At 35.6% G+C, this 14624-nt stretch overlaps 1 protein-coding gene across 1 annotated transcript in view; it reads right to left on the bottom strand.

Annotated features, from left to right (window-relative positions):
• LIN28B (lin-28 homolog B) overlaps nucleotides 1-8995 on the bottom strand; it is a 118889-nt gene extending 109894 nt beyond the window's left edge. The window contains exons 1-3 of the mRNA XM_043593186.1: nucleotides 8911-8995; nucleotides 7933-7986; nucleotides 5358-5593 (exon numbers count right to left, since the gene is read on the bottom strand). Of these exons, the coding sequence (XP_043449121.1) occupies nucleotides 5358-5593; nucleotides 7933-7986; nucleotides 8911-8995 (375 nt within the window). The remainder of the gene's footprint in view (nucleotides 1-5357; nucleotides 5594-7932; nucleotides 7987-8910) is intronic.
• Between the last annotated feature and the right edge of the window lie 5629 nt (nucleotides 8996-14624).

The following is a 14624-nucleotide window of genomic DNA, read 5'->3' as shown; positions in this document are numbered from 1 at the left end:
ATCTATGTAATTTCTGAACAGAAAGAATTTTGGCAAATTTAAATAATAAGGGTTCCTTGCTGCCCCAAAACAACAAAATTTACAACAATAAACTCACTTTTTATCTACCATGTTGAATGCAGGCAAAAAAGAAGTTGTTCACTTTTTATGAAAACCAAGCATTCTAAGATCAGTCAAAGTTAGGTTAAAGTTGTCATGCCACAATACTTGTAAGCTGTTTCTCTCTTACGTATTTGTTTAAAAAACAATCCTTTGATTTATTGCCTTCATTTTTTGTGAAGTCTTTTAAAAAAGAAAAATCAAAAATGAGGAAAATATCTAAGACTTACAACAATGATCTTTATTCATTTTTATTGAAGTATAGTTGATATTCATCAATACTATTTAACATGAAGACTGTCTTAAATGTGCCCAATTCATACTTCATACTAATTTAAACTGAATTAGAATAAAAGTATCTTTTTAGAAGTAAACAAAAAAGGGTCTTGAAAATGGACCAGCATTTGAAAATCAGAAGTATCCAATATCTGTAAAGACCATAAAAGTCATAAAATTTGGATTTAAATGACTTCAAATATGATTTTATGATTAAATAGCTTTATTTCATTTGGGATTCTTCCAAATTGGTCAACTGGGCAAATCATCTTGAAAACCTGGTAGCATTAGGAACCATTTTCAAATATGAAATTATACATAACTCGCTAACAAATGAGCTCTGTTATATGACATTTTTTTAATTTCCAAGATTTTACTTTGTCTAAATAATTTTTGAAACTGACATTTTCAAGAGTCCCAAGAATAATAATAATCATATCTATTCTACATGTGAAAAATGTTTTCATGCCAAACTACGATAAAAACAAAGATGACTAATAAGTTGGTGATGAAATACTACGAAAAATCCTTGAACATGAACACACTGGAGTAAATGTTTTCATAAATTGTATAATTAATTAATCACTGAGACATGAACTCTATTCTACATCAACTGAACTGCATATATTTCAAATGTTCATATATTTAAAAACTGTTAATCTCCAAATGTTTTTATACCCTATAGTATTAATAAAAATGCTTTAAATTTATCTGTTACAGTAATTATTTCTTCTGTTTCCATTACTTTGAGATGTTTTCTGAACAAAGTAATAAAAGGAACATAAAATATATAAAATCGCCGTAATATAGACAATTGTGTTTTCCATTAAGATCAAACTACAAACCAGAAATAGATAGCATAAGATGAAAATATCAACATATTTGAAAGGTAAATTAAGAATTCCAACCAAATTATTAATAAGTATTTAAGCCTATCAAGTAATGGTAGGTGAATTAGTCATTTTGAAATTACTCCCTTTGAGAAGAAATTCTTACATAAGTAGTGAAATAGATGAAATACGTTTATGTTAAAAATTCTGTATACCATAATTGATGGCAAAGAATTCCAAATATATAACTAACAAACAAAGAAAATATTATGCAAGTGAGCTGAAGAGAGGGCAGTAAGGAGAACGGATTCTATCTTTGTACAGCTCCCCTGAACAAAATAAAGTTTATCTCATTGAGAGAGAGAATATTTATTTGGAAATAAGTATCAAAATTTATGTAAAGAAAACATAAATTATAATAAACATCAACAGGTAGTTACTGGGTAACACTGCCCCTCTCCAAAAGGATCTCATTTTAATTACCATGTGACTTATCTAAAATACTATCAAATATTTAAGTCCTATCAAAGTTTATAACATTTCAAAAAGTTACAAGAGAACTTTCCAAGTAATTTAAACATGTTATCCCACAATCTAACTGTGGATGCAATTTTTTTAACTGTTAATAATAAACTAATAGAAGTTATTAATTATTAACACTTACACACTAACTGTACATTGATGACATCACCTTACTAGTAACCTAGACTTACAAATCTGTATTAACCATGTATGCATATTCTTACTTCAATTGAAAGACTAATCTCTGTGTTTTGCACTGGATTCTTAAGTAAGAAATTCCTACAAATATACCCTAGTTACAAATAAGTCATCATGAAAACTGTCAAATTTTAAATATTAAATATTTTAAGGAACAACTCGAAAGCAATAAGCTCTAAGGAAATTCACAAAATATTTACACATTCTTGTAAGTTTTTACAAATATTATTAAACACTATCAGGTTTCCATATTAATGTGTCAGAATACATATAATTATTACCAATCCATAATCATATGACCATTTAAATCACAATATTAGGAAGTCAAATAAGACTGACATTTTAAACCACCAATGGTCACACACCATCCTCAAACAGCAGAGTCCTCACTGCATTTATCAACAATTAAGGACAGGGAAGGTACATTAGCTAAGTCATATGTTTATTTTTGAGAAGTTGGTGACATTACAGAGACTAGAAGAAAGTTTGACTGTATTCTTGCAAACATACTTTAAGTAGAATTATGTAACTAAGAACGTACAGCTCTATTTTAAAAGTACACATGCATATCTTCATTTCATAGCAACTGAACAATATATACGCATATCTTCTCTTCATTTCATAGCAACTAAATTGTTTTTGATGTGCAGTTCTTCGCAGTCAGGATTTTTTTGCTAGTCCTATTTAATTGTATGTTTTTTATATATTTATTTATTATTGAAGTATCTGTAGTTAATATCTTTTCAAGAGAAAAAAATCCTGGGAGCTTTGGCATAAATTTTTAAATATTATATTAAACTAAAATTATTTTTTTATTTCCCCAAATATATACTATTAAAAATGTTTCATAATACTTAAAAAAATCCAATGACACATGTACTTCTGAATACTCAAAAAGAAATTGCATGTATTTAAAATAATGATATTGTACAGTTAAACATTTAAAATTCCTAATTATCTACAATGCTTATTCTTTCATAACAAAATAGCACATAGACATTACAGGGAAAAAATTAATTTGAATGATACATTAATATGGTATGCTTTCAAAAATTCTCATACAGTAAAAATGGCAATAAAAGAATGATTTTAAAAGTATTTTAAAAACTGTTGTAAAATGGTCCTGAATTGCAACCTGATTGTGTTAAGTGATGCTGACAAGATACCTGCACAGATCATTTATGACCATCTAATTGTTACTTGAAATTGCCTGGCTACAATCTGTAGGATTCTGCCTTTTTCAGAACAATTATTCATATGATTTATATGCAATTTGTGTAAGTCCCAATAGAAGACAGAAATTCCTCCCAAAGCCTAAAATCAAGAAGAAAAAAATAAAGCAATAATTTTCCCTAGTAAAAAAGTGAAACATATTTCAAAAAACGAATACTGTAGCCATCAAAAAAACTCCCTAAAGTATCACTTTCTAATTTCAAATTTAAAGAATATCACTGCTCTTTTTTTACATCACAAAAATGCTAATACTTAAGTTTTATCAACTTTTTTACACACTTCTTCCCACGAATGTATCTAGATATATCCTTCTGAAAAATACATTTTATCTCCCCATTTTAATACGTTTTTGAGTAAATACATGACTTGTAACAGAGGATTAAAGCAATTGAATGTTAATAATCTATAGTTGTACTCTAGAAACTGTTTACAATCTATAAATAAAACTTTTCCCACAATAGGGTATTTCATAATTCAGTGGACATACATATGTTTACCAACATATAATCATTAAATACCTTAAATTTAGATGTCTTGTGGTTCTCAACATTAATATTGGTTAATAAAATGTCTAGCATTTGAAAGTATTAAAAGGAAAACATAGAAAACCAAATTATAACAAGGTGTGATCAAAGAAGAAAAGGGCTATTTTTTTTCATTCATCTATAAAACAAATTTATGAGATCGTAAAGAACAATTTAACAACCTAAAGAAGGTTCAAAGTGGGGAAAGCCAGAGCCTGAGAGAAAATGAATTTGTCAATGATTTCAAGTCATTCAGTCTAGGGAGGGAAAAAGCTGAAAATGTAGGTTCATTTTACAATATAAAGTAGGAGGCATAAAATCCAGTAGCCTGTCTATGGACTACTATTTACATATTTAAACCCTGTTTCAATTCACAGATTATGCTGATCCTTCCACATGTAAACAGCCAATAATGATGGCCAGGCCTTTAGGAAAGGAAAACATACACCACACAGCAAGGTCAGGAAGCTACCAACCACCACAGGACAACAGATCAAAACAGAATGGTTTCATATGTTTCTATTGTTTATATACTTAATTTTAAGATGATATTCCTTGGGGATAAAGGAGGTTGTAAACATTACCAGGAAGGGGCAATACAGTATCAAATAAAATATATAATTTTCATGCAAGTATACTATTTTCTCCATGTATCTGTCAGGCAACCTGTGGTACTGAATGCCATTCATTCAATTTTTAATACTAAAATGTCAAGCCAAAACAAACCTCTTTGGTCTTAAATCCCTTTACTCCTAAGGATTCATTACAGAGAATTAACTTCTTTCAATGCAATAATCAAACCTGCAAATTATAAATATATTTTTTTTACTATGATGAGATTAAGCAATAGAGAGGAGTAAAAATGGAAGAGGTATTAATTTATTTGTTTCTGGGTAAATTTTTGAAAATGATAAGCAATGACATTCTGTTTGGTATTTAAGCATCTTAAAAAAATTACAACACAATATAAGCAATGGTGGAAATTTACCCAAAGTGGCAGACTAGCACATTTTAGACACACAAGCTAGAGAGCCACAGCTGGCCACATGCTTTTTTGAGTTCAGTTTCTTAAAGAGACAGTCTCCTTGGACCTATGCCCTAAGAGGGAGCACATTTCTAAATGTCTGACTACCAACCAACCTATCCTTGGGCATTTCATCAAATCCATGGTAGACCAATAGTGTTCTATCTTATTTTACTGTGAAATCAAATTATTTTTATTTAAACCTACAAATGACTACCAGGGAGGCAGAAATATAATAGGGGAGGCTGGTGTGACTAACGGTGTCTAAAAGGTGTCCTACAATAGCAAAAGTATGTTTGTTTGCTTTTTTAAACTTAAGTGATCCCTGTTTCTTCATTCATTTCCCCATTCATTCACTAGGCACAGACGACGAAGTATATTGTAACCGATAACACCGGAAGCTACACTACAGCAATTTCGCTGTCGAATGAAGAGGAGAACTGGCTAATAAAGTCAACCAGCGGCCAAGCGGTGAAATTTCAAAGATTTCATTTTCTGTTTAGGAAAAGATACCCAGTAAGGGGACCATACACATACCGGATTAACTCCTGACTGCAAGGAAGATTTTGTCTTTCAGCGTATGACCACTGACAAAACTACTGACCAAATCCTGCACATGGTAAAAGAAGAGGGGGAAAAAGTTTGGCTTACTTGGTGCACAAACACATCGACTGGAATATCCAAGGGGCTTCCCTCTCGGTTTATCATGGAGATGAATCCAAATCCCATTCGCACATTGAACCACTTACAGTGGCCAGTTCCGTGCAAAACCTGGGATTCCTCCTCTGCCTGCTCCGGCAGCTTCCCGGGCCCTTCACCACCACCTTTGCCTGCCCCGCCTGAGTAGAACAGGACAAAAAAAAAGTCAGTTAGTCTGTATTCCCAAACTGTTCGCTGAAAGAGAAAAAAACTGCTTGGGGGTGGGGGGTGGGGGAAGGAAACAGAAAGAAACTCCAATAAAGGTTGATTCTTTTCTTCTACAGAAAATATTTAAAATGAAAGGGTTAAAAGGGGAAGCGGGGGAGGAGGGAGCCACACTGCTCTATCGATCACATCAACTTCCACTTTTCTGTACATACGTGTACTTTTTCATTTAACTCCATTTTTTTCGGCCACATATTACGATTACAGCGTGCGATACTTTACTTGCATATTGCTGATTTAACACTCGTCCCATTTACAAAAAGAAAATTTCGGCGTAACTATTCTCTCCGGCGGGCACGAGGAGAAAAGAGAAATCGTGAAGATGGTTAGAGCTAGTTAATACACATGCAGCGGCAGTGAATCCAGGGTTATTTGCAATGTGCACTCCCCTCCCCCCAATAACTTTCAATTAAAGTTGGGGTGGAATGGGGGAGGGGGCAGGTGTATAAAAGTTTTCTCGGGCTCACTAACTGAAACTGCGCTTAATCACACTCAAACAATTCAAACAATAGCCCCCTGAAAGCTTTTCAAGTTGTGAATCAGTGTGGGCGGTACAAAACATTTTTGGAGATCTATAACAATAGGTTGCAGAAAGCCCCACTGCGCGATGGGGAGTGGGGGTAATGCCCAGTATTGGGGTAAAAGGGGAAGGGAGGACGGGCAAAGAAGGGTGGGAAAGGGGGAGGGGGGGAGAGAAAGGAAGAGAGAAAATCACAGTAAAACAATAGAAAAGAAAATTAACCTTCGGCCATGTTGCCCCACGGGCCCTCTGCTCCAAACTCGTGAGATGAAAACTTTCCCTTTGGAACGGAGTGATCTTCTGAATCAATCTAACATCTTGATTTTGTGCGATCACAAATTTAGCTCGCATGGTCTAATGTGCTTTCCCTCTTTTGATTTTTTTCTCTTCTCTCGCCAGTTTCTGGCCCCCTGAGCCACGTGACTTTGTCAATTACATGCTTTCTTGCTACTAATTTCACCTCGGATCCTTAAGGGGCTGGCAAGAGGAAGAGATAACCAATCGCCATTTCATCTATGCTGACATCAAAATAATTTATGAATGGACATGAAAAACTCAAACATGTTATCTTAAAGACAATTTGGGACGCTTCTTTGCGATAAATCAGAATGCTGATTTCGTGCTTTTACTTAGACACAATGGAGGGTCCTTGTGAATCGTCGATTTAGAAAAAACGGCACGGTCATATATGTGCACACGCGTGCCTTACACACAAGCCTGTCTAAATAATCTCATTTAGGGGGAAAAAGCCCTCTAAATAAAGCAACCAATGTTACGCTTTTTCTCCCCTAAGAAGTCAGCTGCTCCGTAACAGTCAACCTGCTTGGGGCAAAGAAATTCATATTTAGCTCAATTCTGAGAGGAAAATGTGTAATTTACAAAGGACCTAATTAAACCTAATTACATCTCCATGAAACTTGAGATAATAGTAACATACACCTACAATAAGACCAAAGCACACATTTCCCTGACCGTGCCCCGAAATTTTTTTAGGTTTAAAATTAGATCTTACTGGAAAAATCGCTAGCACTTCCATGTACTCAATTTATGTTTTGGTTCATCATTTCGGTACATTTTGAACGGGGAATTGTACTTCACAGGTTTCTCCGCCATCTCTTTCCGGGGGAGGAGATGTGATTAATGACTTCCTAAATAACAGCCCAGTTTTCCAGCCTAACATAGAGTGAACCTCAATCAGTGGCGATTGTTCCCCAAGAGCAAGACGACGTAGGGCAGGGAGGGGGAGGGGAGCGCCAGCACAGGCTGCAGCAGAGCCAGAGAAGGGGGGGGGGGGAGAGAGAAAAAAAGCGGGCACGGGCGGGGGGAGGGGAGAAGAAAGGGGACAAGTGGAGTAGAAAAGGTAAATTCGTATCATACTGATTGGACCCTGACATTTAAAAAGTCCACCGCCAATGGACAGAAGAGTCGAAGAAGCGAAAATTTAATAACGGATTAGGCTCCTTCCATCCCTTCTCTGGCTGGCCCCAGTTTCAAAACGCTTACCCTTTACCTTTCAAATTGATTCAAACGATTGTTGATGACTGGACGCTGACGCCAATATCACCACCCTCATCGAATACTACAGTAAATATTATAGATCCACTAGAAATGCCTCACTTCCTTTGAAATACAAAACATACCCCGTCTCTGAAACATTAAAATGCACCACCACTCTTTCCCCCACCCCACCCCCCATTTTCTTAAACAAGCAGTTTACGGAGAAACTGTACAGATACCACTTCCCTTCGGCAAAGCTACCGGGTTGACCCTCCCCCACCTTACCCGCAATCCCCCTCCCCGATCTCCGAACATGCCCACACTTCTCTAACTCTAATACTGTTTCACACAAACTAAAAGGTAGGGGTTCTGAATCTAAAAGCTTTGAAAATCCACAGAATGCACCTATTTTTACACCTCCTCCCCATAGTAAACAACTAAATATAAATTCTAATTAGTGCAGAATAAACGGGTGTGTGTAAATATGTTCTTTTCAGCTGTTTGTGGTAAAAGGCATCAATCAAGATTGATCAATTTGGAAAGATTTTTCGTGTTTATTTCTTTTGTTGTTTCTCGGGAAAGGAGGCAAAGCTTTCTCATTTTATTTACTTTGGGGAGAATAACCACCTTCCAGTTGGTTGGGGAAGAAAGCAAAAGTGTAAAAATCCAAATGATTTTGCAAGAGTAACAAAAGCTCCAAGCTCTCAAAAAAAATTATTTGCTAACAAAACATTTTTAGGCGCTATTTTAATAGTAGAAATCAACTGATTACACTGACCTATAATGAAGTAACTTTAATGATGGCATTTCAGGGGAAACATTTCACATAATAGGAAATAGAAAAAATTTAAAATAAGTTTTATATATTTTGAACAAAATAAGTTTTGTTATATTCTGAACAAAAGAATTACTTTTAAAAATCAACATCTGGTAACAGAAAAATAATCTAAAAAAGTACTCATGTAAATTGAAGGGAGGTGCTATTATTTATATGAAAGTAATTATAAAATTCACAGAGCAGTATAGTTTGGTTTTGTCACCAACACACATTTATGGTAAACAATATTTTATCTGTTGTTTATTTTTAAATAGAAAATAGTTTAATTAGAAAATCAGAAACAACATATAGGTGGATTCTGAGTTCTTGTTTATGCTTAAATTTGATGTAACTCAAAACTATCAATATATAAATATATACTAGAAGTGTGAAATACCATAACTGAACTACACTGAATGGTATGGTTAGGAGATTCACAGTCTTGCCTGATTGGCGGCCTCCAGTATTAGTGGAATTAAGGTAGGGTTCACTGGACTGGTCACTGGTGTCAGAGGTTATCGACTCATTCATTTCCTGAGAGGGACATCAGCCTTTCAAGTTGTGTAGAAGGCTTTTTCCAACTGGGAACTCAGAGAAATCCTCTAACATTCATTCACAAGGAATTTAAGTCAAATATATTTACATACCTGGGGGAGGGAGGTGGGTAGAAAAGACAAGAGGAAGAGAAGGGAGAGGAGGGGAGGAAATTGACAAGGGAGACACAGTCACACACAGAAAAATACTACTATTTTGGGGATATGGCACTGTCATTTCAATAGATTCGTCTTTTCTGCCTACCCCCCCCTCAATCTTTTGAGCCTAAGATCCTTTTTATAAAACTGACCATAATCTCTTTAAGCTCTTAGAGTGCTTCTTTCACATAAAATAGTCCTATGAATCTCCTAGAATGCTTTCCAATTTGTCACCTTCCTGAAGTCTTCTGGTTTTAATTTTTTTCTCATTTCCTACTTGTTTTTAGTGCCAGAAAGACCTGTGCTTGACTCAAAACGCATGTTTTATATTTGTGAAAGCCAAATGTTTAGTAGTTTGATTTACCATAGTTCTTTCAAAATGTTTTAAGAATGAGTTCAGGTACCTACAAAGAATCATCAACGCACTGGGGAGAAAAATTAAGGAATTAACCTATCACATGCCCGTTGGTCATGACAATCTAAGATTTCTTCGTTTAAAAAACGAAGTACACATTTCATCGACCGTTTTCTTTTCCTTTCTTTTCTTTTTTCTTTTACCTCTAAGAGTACAATGCAAGGAGCCCAAAGAGGTGCCTGAGCCAACGTCGTTGTCAACTATAAGCAATGAGTGACTTCAGTGACTTCTATTACAGCAGAAACAATGCTTTGGTTCTTCTTAAAACTAGGAGGAGGGGCAGTGGCACTGCGGTGAGCGACTCCACCCGCGCTCTCCTCCAGGCAAATGGGGCTGGGGTCTGCAGCCCCTGCACCGCCTTCGCCTTCGCAGCCGAGCGCCTTCCCGCCCAGCTAGCCTCCCAGGGTCGCCAAGACCCCCAGGCCCGCGGATCCGCCCTTTCCCTCCACCTCCCGCCCCAGCAACTTCCTCTCCCCTTACCCTCCCTCCCCAGTCACCTTTCCCTTATTCATCACATCACCACCCCCTCTCTAGAAGTCAAACCTTCCAAAGAAGGCTGGTGATTTCTCATTAGTGAGGGGCGTTTAGATTTGTCCTTTCGCCCCAAGAACACCAAACAAAAGAAGCCCTTGCCTTCACTATTTTGAAGGCAACACCTGGCACAATCCACTACTTTTACTGCACTTCCAGATGTATAAAATTTATAACTTGGTCCCTTATCTGTGACAGGTCAGAGTCTCCCCTAAGAGAAGTGAGGTCAAGGGGGAGAGGGAACCAGGCCCCCAGGGACTGACCACCACCGCCACCCTCACTCCCCCAACTGGCCAAACCTAAAATGGAGCTGTCTTCAGACAGACCCCTGGCGCCGTCCTTTCGGGAAGCCAGGAAAACGTGGCAATGCGCCTTTAGAGGATCGGGAAAAGAATTCCGCGGGGAAGGAGGTGGAGCGGCGACCTCGGAGGATTTTAGGGAAGCGGCTCTCTGGCCCCGGGGTGAGGTTTCCTGCTCAAAAACTGCGGACCCACACGTCGGGCAAAGTGTTTCTCATCCCTCCCACCCGCTGCGTTTCGGCAAACCACTGGCATTGCTGGCAAATAACTTTTCCTCAAATTCTTATAATACGGAGTCAAATGAAAGAGTACTCGCCTGGGTGCGCTGGTCTTATAGTAGAGGCACTTCAGAATTGGGGGGGTATTTTGTTTTTGTTTCCAAAAAGCAAAATTCCGTTCTCATTTAATTTCCTTATCTGGAAGCAAAATGCTCTGGCTTAAACACAATTGTTCCAATTTGAGAACTTTTACACAGCTGTAAAACTCTCTTAAACTTTTGCCTTAAATATCTTAACACATTTCCCCAGGTATAATTAAATTATGGAAAAACAGGAACCGATTAGCATAAATTTTAAGTTTTCCAGACAAATTACCTTCATGTTTCAAAAACAAGCAACTTTCTTTTTGGTCAGTTATGTTTCAGCAAAGTATTCAAAGCAATGCAATTAAATTCAGAAAGGGGCATTATTTTAAGACCACCATTTTGTAGAAAGTTTCGTTTAAAAAAAAAAAGAATAGAAAAAAAAAGCCCTACTCTGTTAACATACTTCTCTCCCAACGAAAAGGAGAAATATAATTTTTTTGTTACTCCTAACAAATATTTTCTGAAACGTGCTCAATATTTCCTTATATGATTTCAAATGGAACAGCAATTGGGTTAGAAAAATCATTCAGTAATAAGCATTACATTATTTTGCCCAAAACAGCACAAAAAGAAGTTTCATGTTTTATTTTAAAAATAAGTTCATATTTTTCACCTGTACAACTTAAACATGTAGTCTCCATAATATAAAGATACTTTTGCAGTGAATATTCTGTCTGTAGAAATGACACTAAATAACATAAACATACAATTCCTTCCCTGTCTCCCAAAGCAATGAATCAAAGTTTATTCTTCAAAACTTAATCTCATTAAAACAAATAATCAGCTGAAATAAGAGTGTGGACTGTTTCCAAGTTATTTCTCTTAATATCATCACTTTGGGCTTATCTGAGAGAAGAGGACAGGGAGATGGAAAATGAGAAGGAAAAGAAGACCAGGAGTAAAAGATTAGGCAAGTGAGAAGACATCTTCAGGTTTTAAAGATGTCTGTGTGGGAAGCAAATCTGTGGAGAAGAAAACATCTAACTGGAGGCCACAGGCACCTGGCTGGCTCAGTCGGTTAGAACAGTTACCGCATGCAACTCTTGATCTTAAGGTTGTGAGTTTGAGCCCCACATTGGGTGTAGAGAGAATACTTGAAATAAATACAATTTAAAAAAAAAGAGGAGGGAAAAAAAGAAAACTGAGGCCAGAGTTCTGGTCCCCTATTAATGACTTTATGACCTTAGGCCAGTCATTGAGCTTCTCTGAGTCTCAGCTTCCTCATCTGCAAAGTGAGACCAACCAGTCAATGTTCAAATCTTTCAGTTTCCATGTAATATCTGGAAATAACCTTTCTTTTGGTCAAAGTGGAATCTCTCCCTGGCCAGCCCTTTTTTAGTCACAAGGAAACACAGACATGAAACTTTACTGCAGTCACTTAACACATTGGTGTTAACATTATTTCCCAACAGAAAAGAAAAAGGTCTCTGGACTGCCTCCCATCTGCCCCTGGAGAAAAAAACATAATCAATAGTAAGGGGCAACTGGGTGGTAAAATAAAGTATTGTAGTAACTTTCCAGAATCTTCTTTTTCATGATACTCATTAAGAGCATCATCTCCATGTCAAAGGATTCACTCTAGAAAAAAGCAAAGTGTTTGTCAAATAGCAAAGCCTCTCAGTGGCTTCCTCATTAAAAATTTGATCCCTACTAATTCCTCTTGCTACCTACAGTCCTATATTTAATAAGCTTAATAACAGAATAACATCTTTTCATTTGTACTTATTAATGCTCACAAACTTTGTCATATTATAGCTCTTAAATGTGTTTTCAAAACAGTATTAATCAAGAGTAGATCCAAGACACTAAATTCATCTGAGCAGAAGCTAAAATACTAGATTATCAAATAGAATTGTTACTGAAAAGTATTGTAAATTTTCAGTTAATTTCAGTAATACAAGAAAATATATACCAAAAGTATAGGTTTTACAGTACACCTAAGTAAACAAAAGGATATATGTTTTTTACAGTGTAGGTTTAAATTATTGAAAGTTCAAGTGATTTATTTTTGCAGTATAATGAGGAACAAATTTGGTACATGTTCATGAGAAGCAAAATAAATGGAGCTTCCTAAATTAAGAAAATTCCCTGAAAAATGTTTACCAATCAGAAGGAAAAGGAGTTAGACTACTTCATCCATGCCATTCTGGTGAAATCATCTGGAGTACAGTAGGATATGGTACCCATCTTGCCAAAGTGGAGAATTGATGCAGGCTGTCAAGTTTTCTTATATGTCTCCAGTAATCTTTTTAAAACATTAGTCAAGTTAAATATTTAATTGGGGGGGGGGGGGAAGTACAGACTAACCTGGGGCTGATGAAACCTGGTTGAATGACCTCATCGTCTTCTGAAGAACCTAAAATCAGAGAGCTCAAGTAAGTACTATATTAATTGCCTATTTAATTGCCTCTTCTTCAGTTTAATGGCTTATTAGAAAGCAATAAAATGCCTAGGTGTTTGGCTCTGTGAAGTGACCTGTAAACTTTTTTTTAACAATTTAAGACTCACCTAGCAAAATCATATAACCAATTGGCATAAACTTGACTTTCATTCCTATTAAAGGACATTTGTTTAAAAAAAACATTTTACACAAGACCATTAAGATTACTCTTAATTGTTGATGAGCCAATTTCATGAACAATACAGTTTAAAAAATTTTTAAAGCTTAATTTTACACTGTAATTCCAAAATCCCATTTTTTAAAACCACAGTTAAAAATCAACCTAACACACAATATTTTACTGATGAACTTAACTGACAATTCTCTTCAGATAGATTTTAGAAGATAAATTGTGTGATTTTAATTGTGGTTCTATACCACTCATATTGGGTCCATTACATTCAAATGCTTTGTGAGAAAAAAATTAATAGTAGTACACTTAATTATTAAGTATATTTAATTAACAGTATCTAACATGTATGAACCTACATTTTAAAAAGCAAAAACAGTTCTTGTTTCAAAACTATGAATAAGTACTGATGTTTCTAATATATCCATGGGCAGATGTCATGACACAATAAAACTTGCAATAAAGAGGTTGCCCAGTAATGAAGTATAGCAATTAGAAGAGAAACTCCTGCTGGCAACTGAATTATTTTTATCCTGGGTTCATAATTATTGAGGTTTGGAAAAATAGATTAGTTTGAACATGCATCCACTCACCTGCTACCACCCAGGGTTGTCTTTCTTCCCTTAACTAAGTTTTACACGCTCAATCTACTGTATCAACTCACGAAAAATAAAACATAATGTGTAAATTCTTTGAGGTGCAATCTAATTGTCTTCTCAAAATGAAATGGAGACTTTTCCAAGTGTAAAGTTCTACTGAATGGTGACCCAAGATTCTTCCTACAAAGGATGACAATCCCACTGAGTTCGATTTGAAAAGAATAGAGGAATATTGTCAACAAAAGGCACGTGAACCTCTATACATTAAATCCTTCATTTATCCTGTGTTTACAACTAGAAGACAATGACAGACCCTAAAGTTAACAAAATTCATTAAAACTTATTGAAATAGAGCTGTCCTTTATATTGAGTCTATATTGTTTTATTTTGTACATTTGGTTGATGTGGACATGCATTTAAATATTAGATATAAACTTCAGCAAAACCCTAGCTCATGTTTTCCTATTCTAGTAGCCCCAGCAGATGCTTAATCCTCTCTATCTGCTTATAGTTGTGGAGAAGTTCAAACCAATATAAAAACAGTCAATAGGGATTTGTCAAAAATTTTTTTCAAATAATTCATATAAATTATTATAAGCAGAAGACTCAAAAAAGTGAAAATCAAATGGTGTAAGAAAGTTAGCTACTAAATAACACTATAAATTTGAGTGATAAAGATGTTCAGATTTT

Source organism: Prionailurus bengalensis, chromosome B2, assembly GCF_016509475.1.
Source record: "Prionailurus bengalensis isolate Pbe53 chromosome B2, Fcat_Pben_1.1_paternal_pri, whole genome shotgun sequence".
Lineage (NCBI taxonomy): Eukaryota > Metazoa > Chordata > Mammalia > Carnivora > Felidae > Prionailurus > Prionailurus bengalensis.
The sequence above is the reverse complement of the archived record's forward strand: the minus strand, read 5'-3'. Positions and strand labels throughout refer to the sequence as shown.